This window comes from Thamnophis elegans, chromosome 5 (assembly GCF_009769535.1).
Source record: "Thamnophis elegans isolate rThaEle1 chromosome 5, rThaEle1.pri, whole genome shotgun sequence".
NCBI lineage: Eukaryota > Metazoa > Chordata > Lepidosauria > Squamata > Colubridae > Thamnophis > Thamnophis elegans.
The window spans coordinates 81,074,060-81,086,973 of record NC_045545.1 but is presented as its reverse complement, the minus strand read 5'-3'; the positions used below and the strand labels follow the sequence as shown (position 1 = coordinate 81,086,973).

Genomic DNA, 12,914 nt, shown 5'->3' with positions numbered 1-12,914 from the left:
TCAATAGTTGGATGCTTGTTTATGGTGGTTTTTATGTCAGTTGTGGTGACCTGGAGTCGCCTGATCACCTTTTGCGAACTTCTGACAAGCTAAGTTAAGGGGGAGGCCAGATCCACTTAACAACCGTGTTACTAACAGAACAACTGTAGTGATTCCCTTAACAGTTGTGGCAAGAAAAACCGTAAAATGGGGCCAAATTCACTTAACAAATGTTTCGCTTAGCAACAGAAATTTTGGGGTCAATTATGGTCGTAAATCAAGGATTAACTGTAGTAAATGTTTCATCCTGTGGGAATTCGAGACTACGGACAATGGAAACTTGGGGTAGCTTGGGAGATTGGTGTGATGCGCAAAATACAAAAGAACTCACTATCTGAATGTCATTATGCTATACAACGTATGGACAAGTCAGAAAAAGCGAGGAAGCGTATTTCAATCTCTCTGGGATTAAAAAAAAGTTCACTAGCAATTTGCTGCCTACAAAGACCGCAAAGCTTGGAGCCAAGAGCACTCTGCTTAAATCAAATAAAAAGATATGGCAAAGGCATCCTTTACTAATCCTGATTCTAAAATCTGATTTACAAGCGCTTCCTTCCCCAAGTGGCTATTCTTCCTCTCCCCCTACAACCCCTCCCTCCCCCCCCCCGCTCCAATACTGCCTGACAGTCTCTTCTGCAGAGTTTTTTTTTTTAAAAAAACCTTACTTTACTATTGGAGATGGCAGAGAAGCTACTTCTGATGTTGTTGTCATTTTCTATTACACAATGGCTTTACACAACCTCCTTGAGGGCCCATACTTCCCAGTCTGAAAAACGCAGTGGGAGAAATTCTTTTACTGATATCAAATGCCAGAAGAAGAAAAAACCCCGACAGGCTGCTGTAAAAATAATCGTACACTGGCACCTGGATGTCGCACAGATGCCCTTTGGCTTCCTCATAGCTAAGCAAGCATGAGCATTATCCCCCTCCACTTTGGGGGAAGCCCAGGGGGGGAACCTAAGGACAAGGGCTTCAAGGGAAGGCAAAAGGAATAGTTGCACTGTCATGACACAAGGGCCAGCCCTTTCATGTATGTGTGGTGACACTGCAGGCAACTATGAAAGTGATAAAACGTGGGTCACAGTGATACAACATTGCTTTCATTATTTTGATAAAAGCAGAGGAACCTCTGTAAATCACTGAGAACCTTCCTTCCCTCCCTCCCTCCCTCCTTTCTTCCTTCCTGCCCTCTTTCATTCTTTCCTGCCTCCCTGCATCCTTCCTTTCTCGTTTCCCTTCCTTTCCTTTTTAATTTTTTTATAGCTGCCCAACTCCAACTGTGTTTGCACATGTTTAGTTTTAGTTTTAGCCCACCCCATCTGCTATCTTCCAACCATGCTCTTGAACATAGCTCGTCCGGCCCCAGCCAGTCATGCGAATGCTCAGAAACAACGTGTGGTGTTTGCATTCAGCCCTTAAAAGAGGGTAAGGTTGGGGGACAATAGGTCTGGAATGGGACAACTCACCCCAGCCAATTCACCATGGCCAAATCTAGCTGCTCGGCTGCAAAGTTCTATTCACCTAATGGCCTTCACAAGATAAGGCATTTTCCCAGCTGGATATAACCATGTTCTGTGAAGAACGCTAGCGTAATTATTGATGATAATCAGAGGAAACTCTAATCATTACCCACTGTCAATAGACATGAGCTGCTTCTATCAGGACGACCTGAACGCTAGGGAAATGCAGTGATTTGTGTTTGTGTATGTATGCGTGTGTGCGTGTGCAGTGCACTGTTCCATTCTGATATCCTAAAGAAAATTAGAGGCAGAATAGTACAAGATAGATTTAACCCCAAGCAACAATTTTCTAGGTGTGCAACATGGTTTTATATTGCCAAGTGGTCTCTGGACTTTTGTCACAAGTTACCATGTGATATCTCTGGCCTTTTCCTACCTTTCCCTTCTGATGGGGTCAGGGCACAATCAGGGCAGTTTGAGGATTCCTAATATACTTTGGGCGCTATCCAATAGTCTGAACCACGAACTAGGGAATGCATTCCTCTGATCAACCCATCTCTGTCCATTCCTCTTTCCGGAGAGTTTTGTTTTCAAGTCATTTGACTGTGTTATGAGCTCTGAGGTCTACAGCCCTGTTTTTAATATTTCTTTCGTTTCCTCGAGAGAATGAAAGAAAGGCTCATACCATTTCTCTAACCCGTTACACCTAATGTTGCTTAAAGATAATAATGTTTTATTATCTTTCCTAATCATAGGACTAACAAAATATCGAAGCCGAAGCTTTCATTGGTAAGAGCGTGCTGATAGCATAAATCAGAACAGAGTCTTCCCTAGTCGGCCTCCGAAGAATGCAGATTTGCCCCATCTGAATGTATCATTCGCTATTTTAATAACTGGTACTATTAAGGTGCAAATTGCAACTTTTAAATAATGATTGCTAATAGCCTTATGTTTACTGCCACACGAGGACTTTCATGAAAACAAATTCTGCATTATTCATTTCTACTTCCCATAAACAAAGTAGATGCAGCTGGTTTCTCTCTCTCTCTCTCTCTCTCTCTCTCTCTCTCTCTCTCTCTCTCTCTCTCTCTCCTTTTCTTTTCTTTCTTTCCTCTGTTGTACTTTGGGGCTTTTGCTTCTTAAAAGGGAAACCTCTCAGGCCCCAACAGAGGTAGGAAGGGGAGCCAAAGGGCAGGGAGGAAGCAGAAAAGCCAACTATTAAGTTCAGGTTTACATTCAGGAGCAATGAACAGCGAATTTACAATGTACAAAATAAAACATGTACATCTCGACAAGTCCTAGGAGGAGAGAAGAGCTTAATCCTGTGGAATTGGGAAAGCTATTTCCGATATAGATTTTTTTTTTTAAAAAAAATTGAATTAACATATCAATTCAGTCTTAGTCCTAGTTCCTCCCTTTCCATTGTGTTGGGTCACACAACGGGCAATTTCCCAGAGTCACCTGCATTTTTGTCATTCAGGAACAACCTGGCTTGATTCTCCTCTTCCTCTCTTCTCCTCTATGTTATCTCATTGGCTGCGAGAGCATTTTCTGCTGTCTTGCAGCCATGGCAGAAGAGGCGAATCAGACAGACAATCTGCAAAGCACCTTGGGCTCTTTCGGGATGGAGGATAGCAACGCACATGATAATATATCATTGCAAGTCAAGGTATGATGTAATGTCAGGCACTGACCTAAAAATATCCAAACATCTGCTCAAAGAATTAGGCAGACAATAGTCAAAAAGAACAATTGCTGCTGAGAAAGGAGTTCGGAGGAACATATGCATCTGACCCTTGCTGTTTTCCCTGACTCACGAGTACCATTTCTGAAGATGCTTTTGGAGAGAAGGATAAAAAAGTGCCTTCCTCATCCCCTTATCCACTTACATTGCTGATTTTCATTACGGCACTCTGTAAAATATAAGGTTGTCATGGCTTAAAATTAATGGGGGGGGGGGAGAGAGAAATTGTCATGTTTCCAGGATCCAGCGGGCCATCCTCCTTGATTCCTTTGCTTGTTTTCGCTAACCTTTACGATGTTCATTAATCAGAAAAGAAACCTGTTTCCAAAGTAGATGCTTGGATGTAATTATTTACAGTTGTTGCATAGGCATTAAATCCAAGCCATAACAGAGACAGCTAAATCCAAAATCCCATCACTTAACTCCCCCCCCCCCCCCCTTACAGACTGGCGGTCTCAAAAGTTGTAAACTTTTTTTAAAAAAACTGAATCGAACCCAGTCAAACTCATCATCAGACAAAAGAATCAGACAGACCTTTCCCAAACATTTAATTCTTTTTTTTCCTTTTTGCTCTTTCTCCCTTTTGAAGAGGAAGATTAAAGGCTCAATAAAGAAAGCCAAAGAGAGAATAGTTGTGCCAAACATCGGGATAATCAATTATTTCCTTCCCTTCCTCCTCCTTCTGTTCCAAGGCCACACTGTGGCACAGAGACTTTGAGACGGTATTCAGCTATTAAAACAGAACCTTTTTTTTTTCATTGGAATGCGGGAAAGAAAAAAAAAGTAATCTTACAACAATGGCTAAGCTATAATGCACACCCAGTTATCCAGTTTAATCTTGCTTCAGGTGGACTCTCTTGGAAAAAAAAAACCCTACTAAATTGTCCCTTAAAGAAACCAGCTGAAACCATACAGAGTGGAAAACAAAAGAATTCCCGAAAGAAGACACTGTTGAAAGGGAATCACAAGCATTATTCCGTAAGCAGAGAAAGTGAGGTGTGCCCAAGTTTTCCAAAGTATTTGCCTGGAAACCTTTACAAGAAATAAATGATCAAGGGAGTATAACCATGGGCCCAGGCCAAGGATGGCATTACAGTGAATCAGTTAAGAAGATGCCATTAAATCACTTGCTGTTGTTGCCCAGTATCATCTCTCCTCCTATTCTTTCCCCTCGCCATCAATCCTGTTTCTTTCTAATCTTGTGCATACTCTGAATGAAAAGCAATTTATTAAGACAGTCAAAGAGAGGAACATTTTGAAATGGCAGGTATATATAGATGATGAGTTTTCATGATAGCAGAAGTTTCAAAAACACTTTATTCTTAGGACATATTAGGCTTGGGAAGTTTAAAAACAAGAAGAGTCATAAAGACCAAGAAAGATTTCTTTCTTTCTTTTTCTCTCCCCCCCCACCAAAAAAACCTCCTTGCATATGGAGAAGAAACTGCAGTCCTTTACATTGCTGTGAAACAGATAATAGTAATATTAACAGTAATAGTCATGTACTATTTTCTTTGCAAATTAGTTTATATACAGATGAGTTCTCTCGCGTACTTTTATGTGTATTAAACTCCAAATATGAAGAATGTGAACTACACACACACACACCTACAACTGAACTGAATCATGTTTGAAAAACTTTCCCAAATCTTTTCCTTCCAAATTTATTTTCAACTTCGAACAATTCTCAAGCATTATGGCATTTACTCCAGCACATCGCCCTGAACATCCAGATAGTTTCATGGGTAGGGAAGTTTGTTTGCTTTTTAAAAAAATCAACTTTCTTTGTTGTACAGCTTTAATCTAACTGGACACAATGACCCCCCAAAGGGGGGGGGGGTGAAGATAAAAGAATAATCCCACCCACATTAAAGCCAAACAAGATAACAATTGTACTTGCCTGGCTAAAAGAGTCTAGAGGGCAAGACTTGCGTCATTGGCACTCAGGTTACCATAGTGAGTGATTTATTGATATATATCAAGAATGAATAGATCAAAGGCAGCAAGATGACAGGTGATCAATCAAATGTCAAATCAAAGCTGGCAATCAACTGGAAAGCTGGTTGTTGGTTTTGGGGTTTTTTTTCTCCCCCCTCGGTGGGTGGGTCTGGCGACAGAGAAACCAACTTCTTCCGCACCTCTATGGCTACTGGTGAAAAAGAGGCCACCAACAACAACTCTTCGGACCTCTTTCCAAGTACACCGAACCAAACTTGAACTCACAGCCAGACCAAGGCGAAGCCTCCCCCCCGGTCACCGCCTTCCCGGCCAGGCCAGCCTTCGGCTCTCAGCTTCGGGAGCGTCCGCTGCCTGGCCTCCCTACGCCCACCCTTTCCTCCAAAAGTTGAGCGAGCTCACCGGCTCGCCTGCAAATCGCAGCCCCGCCGCCTTTGGCCTTTTGGGCCTCGCATGGCAACTTTGGGCAGCGGGAAGCCCGGATCCGCACGGGATCCTCCCCCCCAACCCACCCCCCGCTCAGCAGCCCGTCGCCGACCCCTACCCCACCCCCTCTCCGAACGCTCAACTCGGTTTCCGGCCGGACTTTCGCTTTGCTTTCCCTTTCTTTTTCGCACGCCAAAGAGATCAAAGGGCTGAATGAACTTCAACCCGGCGGGTTCATCCGCAGCACAGCCGAGCTTCGCCGCCTCCCCCCCCCGCCCCCGAGCTATTTCTCCCGGACGGGCGTCTCAAAACTGCAGCGAGAAACAAAGCTTTCCAAAAAAAAAAAAAAAAAAACCGGCACCGCTGGCGGACGCCCCCAACCTCCTTTCAGCGTCCCCCCCCCCTCAAAAAAAGAGAGAGAAAAATCGCCCGTCCTTTCCGGACGCCACCTGCCTTTGCAAAAATATACAGGTCCAACGGTCCATCCACACCTCCTCCCCCCCATCACACACGCACACACACACACCCATACCCGAAGCGATGCCAAGCCGGAGCGAAGCGAGGGGGGGGATGCCAAGAGAGGCGGTGAAGGGAAAGAAAGTTAAGGAAGGGGGAGGGAGGGAGAGAAAGTTTAAGAAAATTGTAGCTTGGGAAAGCGGGGCAAGGGAAACGCCAACACGCCCCCCCTCACCCCCAAAAAAAGTCAAAAAAGAGAGGAAACTGCAAAAAGAAACTGATTCAAAAATCCCGTCCAAGTTGAGGAAAGAGGGCTCGGGGTGCGTGCGTGCGCGCGTGTTTTTATGTCTCGGTGTGTGCTTGTGTGTGTGTGTGTGTGTCAAAGCGAGAGAAGCCGAGCCGAAGGAAAGAGAAATTTATAAAAATAAATGCAAGAGGCGGAGGTAGACCCTGCTGGCAAAACCGGGCGCGCGAAGCGTCTGAATCCCCGTCACGCACCCACGGAGGGAATGTCTGAAAGGGATGACCCACCAGCCAGATCCGGGGAGGCGGGGAAGTGGAGCCCGGGGCGCCTCGCCTCGTCTTTCTTACCTGCCGCCCTTTTGGGTGCCTGCTGTTTCCGCCTTGGCATCGCTGTACTTTCTCCAACCTCACTTCTCTTTCCCAGATCCGAAGCGGCTCCGAGGCTGGCGGGGTTTGTTTTTTTTCCTCTCTCTCTCTTTCTCCCTCACTCTCGGCGTGCGCGCCTGTGTGTGTGTGTGTATGCGAGCGTGTGTCTCTCTCGGTGTGTGTGTGTGTGTGTGTGTGTGTGTGTGTGTGTTTTCCTCTCCCTTTTTTCCCTCCTCCTCAGCCGCTCAACGGGCACGGCGGCAACCCCAGCGCCGAGCGCCTTCGCTTCTCCTTCGGGGCGCGATCAACCTGTTCGGAGTCTTTCGGGATGCGGAGGATGGCAGCTTTGTTTGGGCTCTTTTCTCCCTCTCTTTCTCTTTCTTTCTCTTTTCTGTCTTACAACCAAAACGGCGCTGGGGGAGCTGAGGGGGGGCCGCCTTTTTGGTCCCCCTTGTTTTGTTTGAACTGTTGCGAGACTTCCTTTGATGCAGACATCCAGGCACATCCAAGGCACCCTTGCTGTGCGCCCGGGCAATGTTGGTTTTTTTTTTTTTAAAGTGGATCAATAAATAACAAAATCGGGATGCGTGAATAGTTCTGTTGGCTCGGCTGGCGAAGATGGAGGGGGGGTTGCTATTTCCTCGTCTTCCCCCCCTGGCCGTTTATTATTATTATTATTAGTAGTATTATTATTTTCCCCCTTCTCCTCTCCGCCTCCTTCGCGTAGCTCTCTCTCTCTCTCTCTCTATGGCGGCTGGGCGACTATCCGCCGAGGAAACTGCAGGTTTGCAGCCTGCCAGATGCCGGGTTGAGAGTGATGTGGATGAGGACGGAGGGGCTCTCGGGGTGGAAGGAAATCTGGGTATTCACACACTCACGCGTGCACGCACGCACCCTAACCCACATCCATATACCTCTCTCTCTCTCACACACACACACACTCACAAATATACACACGCAAACACACACACACGGACGCACACAGGCAGGACGAGGCGATGCCAGGAAGCATCGATCCACTGAGCAAACTGTGTATTAGCAAACCCCTCCTCCGCGACCTGATGACAGGATGAAATTTACCCCGAGCAGACAGAAGGCAGTCAGTTTATTAAAGAGACAGGACTTTGGCTGATCGCAGACGTCTGGGCCGGAGGAGGGAGGGGGGAAATGGGGTTTGAGGGGATGCAGGAGCACCAACCTGTGTGCCTAGCGACGTTCCCCTATCCCATTTCCACCCCCTGCGACCCTTTCCTGCAAAGCCACATCCCCCCCCTCTCATAAATCTGGACCCGTTTCTCCCTCCCTCCCCGGGTCGTTTAATGGTCCGTTCGTTGCATCTTGAATTCGGTCTTTAAAAAATTGTTTTTTAACGGCGGAGCTTGTCTCGAGGTTTGGCGATGGTGAGCTGGTACATTGGGCTGCTGAACATGTTTAGAGTGCTTTTATCGAAGGGTTTTTTACGAGACACCTCTTCCCCTTCGCCCTGCCTGCAATCTCTTCACATAAACGGATGCTCTTTCTTTGCATTTCTGCAGAACACTTTTCACCCTTTTTAAAAAAGAAAAAAGGTGGCCCTTTTTTTAAAAAAAAAATCTTTCTTGCTCTCGCACAGGCGTGCAGCGTTTTAACTCTGTAATTCTCCCTTCTCTTTTGAAATGTTATTTTGCCCCCCCCCCTCTCCTTTCATCTGCACGCAAAGCTAAATTTGGAGGCATACAATTCCTCTTCTCTTCCCCCCCCCCCCTCACTTTTGGAAATAGATCGCTGGCAAGTTCTCACCCGGCGGCTGAGAAAGGCATCTGAAAGGCACTGGGGGTTGTCTCTGGAACAAGCTGTGTGAAGTTTCCTTTTATTTCCTCTTCCTCTGTTTCACCCAGGTGTTTGGCAGAGATGGGCAGATGAAGGTTGCAGCTGTTTGTATGCTGGTACGTGCTGAACGTCAGTCCACAGAAGTGGAGAACAAACTGGAGAAAACTGAACTGGGAAGAACAAGTCCGAGGAAGACTTGCTGAAGGCAATATAGGATTTACCAGAGATGTCTTATTTCGACAAATCCAGCATGCCTGGACACCCTATGAAAAGCACCCAGGTCTACTTGGACCTGGGCACATAGGGAGGGTTCTTCTTGGACCTGTGCATGTGCCAGATGAGGCTTTCTGCTGTGTGAATACACCCCACTGTATGCAAGCATTGGGTTATGATTACTTTCACGTTGTTGCTTTGTACCACTTTGGAACTAGATTTTCACAGCATTATTAATTGGAGGGGGGGGGGGATTTAGTCAATTGTTCTTTGGAAGCTACAGCCAAGCTGGCATTTTATTTTCAACTTCTTCAGCACTGCAGCCTTTGTGGGTAGGGCTTCCCCTCTCCCCCCCCCCCCCCCGCAAATTTTCAGAGCTTTAGCTGGATATCCTTCCCCCTCACCAAGAGATTTGGTGTCCTTTTCTTTGGGCTTCCTTTTTCCTGAATCCATTGATTAGATCTTTCCTCGCTCCTTCCCGATACAATTGCCACACAAGCCATTTCTTCACTGTTGAGAAAAGCCGATGCCCGCAAAAATCCACACTTGTCATTTCATCCTCACAATTCGCAGAGGTGGTTGGTTTGTGGGGGAACACCTGGGAAAAGAACTTTGTGGGGTTCTTTTGATTAGTTAGGTTCTAAGTCGTTTTTGCAATCGTAGCAATATCATACCCATTTTTTGACACACTACCAGGCAAATTTTGGATCTCAAAATATCTACTGACAAACATACAGTAGAGGAAAGTTGTTGCTCTTCCTTTTTTAAAAAATTAATACTATGAGAATGAGTGGGATTTATGGTACTCCATGACTATGGACAGCTTAGAAACAATATACTCCTTTGGAGGGGGGCGATATTTGTAATCTCTCCTACTGCTCAACTGGAAAGAAAGACAGTATAATTCAGGTTTTGTGGGTTTTAAAAAATATTATTTCTATTTATTATTGCTAGGTTGACTATTTTGGAGGGAATGGGGAGGGTTTAAACAGGCTGATAATATGGCAGTATCCTGTCACAGACTGGTGTGCAGAATATATATGTCTTTTCCACCTGGAATTCATAACCAGAAAGGAACTCACCTTGTGTAAAATGTGTAAAGAGGAAGTAACTAACGTTACAATTTGAGAGTTACCCAGACATTGAAAACATCTGCAGCCCAGACATCCAGCAGTTTGGCTACTATTTTCAGCAGAGGGGAACAAAATGAGGGGCTGACTGCTATTGCAAACTAAATTTAATAGAAAAATAAGGACTTTGTTCCTTACGTACTCCTGGATTTAAGGGCTGGCTCAGGAATGTCTGCAGAAGTAGTCAAGATGGGTGCTGCAGTCCTGTGATCAAAGCACACTCATATTTTTTTTTTTAAATGCACATCGATGCATGGAATGATTACAGTTGACATTATTTTTTTTTAAATTCTTCCCATGTGGATAGCCCTGACTTGGCTTTTGACATGCCACTAGTTGTGTCACTTAACTCACTTAGCTAACTATGAGGGCTAATGTATTTTAACACAAGAAACATGCAATTCTGCACATCATTCTCTGTCCCGATGCATGGATTCTGCAAGATTCTGAATCCATTCTTGAAAGGCATCAAGTAAAAGGGAAAACCAGCTCAAATGTGTTACCTGCCCAGAGTCTCACATCTGCAACATAGGTGGTCATATAAATCAATCTGAAACAAACAAACAAACAAACAAATGGAGAAATAAAAGCTCTCTAACACTGTTGACTGAAATAGCCATCAAGGAGAATGGGTGTGTATTGAATTGATAATCTGATGCTCCATTGCATGCCCCCAATGATTTTTACCTAGTGTTGAGGTGCGCAGTAAAAATGATCACATGTCAACGAAAGCTGAAATACATCTGGTTGCACAGCAGGGCAATTGGATGTGGAATACATTATTTGTTTGTTTATTTGATTGATTGATTGCCATTGTTGTTCCTTCAACCAAAAATAACACTCTAGGCAGCACATAATATAATACAATTACATTCTGAACTATAAAACTGGCCAATTAAGCCCATAACAAATTAGAGCATATCAGTCAGAAATAAATAACAAGTCCCCATCATAATCTGCCATAGTGTATGGAGAAGTCATCAAATTTGACCAGCTCAGATCACAGCTGGCACACCAATGCAAAAGCCCTCTTTTCTATCTCTGAACCTACTAACGGTAGGAAATGTAAGAACATTCCCAAACTGCAAAGGGCTGCATATTTGTTAGGATGTGCCTCAGTGGAGGACATAACATTCTGATCTGTTTCTAAAATTGAAATCCTCCAGTACAATAAATTTAAGAGTAATACTCTGCCAAACCCGAACACACTCCTGCTAGCATCAAGGGGCCCTGGTGTCACATTAGTTCCTCGTAGGATCCCTGCTCCAGAGCTTGTCGGGTGTGAGTCCTTGTTGTTGAAGTTGGACCTTGGGGGTCAAGTGGGCCTGCTGTTAACGTACCTACCTCCCAACAGCATTGCAACAGCCCTCCTGTCGCTCCTCGAGTCAGTAGCCGAGCTGGCGGTGGAGTTCCCCAGGCTTATGGTGCTGGGGAACTTCAACCTGCCTACGCTTGGTGAACACTCTGATGGGGCGCAGGAGTTCATGGCTTCCATGACAGCCATGGACTTGACCCAAGTAATCTGGGGTTCGACTCACTCAGCGGGTCACACACTTGACCTCGTATTCCTCTTGGAGCAGTGGAGGCGTGATCTAGAATTGAGGGGTACTAAGATCTTGCCCTTGTCATGGTCTGATCACTTCCTACTGAGGCTTGACTTTCGGAAACCAATCCCCCACTGTAGGGAGGAGGAACCGATTAGGTGGTTCCACCCCAGATGCCTGATGGACCCTATGGGATTTCAGATGGCGCTTGGAGTGATACCTGACACTCTCGTCCACAGTCCGGTCGAGTCCTTAGTCACTGCTTGGAAAACAGCGGTGACAGGGGCTCTAAACCAGATTGCTCCTTTGCGGCCTCTCCGAGGTAGCGGATCCAGGAGAGCCCCTTGGTTCTCTGAGGAACTCCAGGAGATGAAGCACCAAAAGAGACGCCTAGAGCGCCGCTGGAGGGCCAGTAAACCCGAGTCAGACCGAGCACTGATGAGAGCCTATATCAGAGCCTATCTTGTGGCAATACGGGCGGCGAAATGTTCGCATTTTGCCGCTCTTATTGCATCTGCTGAATCACGCCCAATTGCCTTGTTTAGGATAACCCACTCCCTCCTGAAAGGGAGGGATGCGGATGAACCTTTGCAAGGTAGAGCTGAGGAATTTGTCCAGTATTTAACGGATAAAGTCGCTTGGATTCGGACAGACCTGGACTCCAATTGCACGGGATTAAATACCACCAATACGCGGACGATACACAATTGTATCTGTCCGCCCCGTGCCAACTCAGTGAAGCGGTAGAAGTGATGTCCCAGTGCCTGGAGGCTGTTAGGGTCTGGATGGGAACAAACAAGCTTGCACTCAATCCCGACAAGACTGAATGGCTATTGATGTTTCTTCCCAAAGATTGGCTAATTACTCCATCTCTCAGTCTGAGAGGGTTCGCACTTTGGGAGTCCTCCTGGACCCACAGCTGACTTTAGATCACCATTTGTCGGCTGTGACCAGGGGGGTCTTTGCCCAGGTTCGCCAAGACTTCAGCTAGTCCAGAATGCAGCCGCACGAGTGATTGTGGGTGCACCTAGGTACACCCACGTTACACCTATCCTCCGCGAGCTGCACTGGCTGCCCATTGGTCTCCGGACTTGCTTCAAGGTGCTAGTTATTACTTATAAAGTCCTGCATGGCATCGGACCTGGGTACCTGAGAGACCGCCTCCTGCCAATTACCCCCCAAAGACCGATTCGATCACACAGGCTCGGCCTTCTCCGGGTTCCATCTGCCAGCCAATGTCGTCTGGCGGCCCCCCGGGGGAGAGCCTTCTCTGTTGCTGCTCTGGCCCTCTGGAATGAGCTCCCCATGGAGATCTGGACCCTTACTACCCTCCCGGCCTTCCGTAAAGCTACCAACTCCTGGCTGTTCCGGCAGGCTGGGGGCTGTTGAAGTATCCAGCCCCGCTTCATTTGTGACTATTGTGTATTTTAATATTGTTTGTATTGTCTTATTTATCCCCTCCCCTGTTTCATTGTGAGCCGCCCGGAGTCCTTCGGGAGTGGGGGGCATACAAAACCAATAAACGAAA

General features: G+C 46.2%; 1 protein-coding gene across 1 annotated transcript in view; it reads right to left on the bottom strand.

The window, feature by feature from the left end:
• The window catches only part of TSHZ2 (teashirt zinc finger homeobox 2), a 284,995-nt gene extending 278,149 nt beyond the window's left edge, over positions 1 to 6,846 (bottom strand). The window contains 1 exon segment of the mRNA XM_032218753.1: positions 6,673 to 6,846. Within this exon segment, the coding sequence (XP_032074644.1) occupies positions 6,673 to 6,712 (40 nt within the window). The 5' untranslated portion in view covers positions 6,713 to 6,846.
• Between the last annotated feature and the right edge of the window lie 6,068 nt (positions 6,847 to 12,914).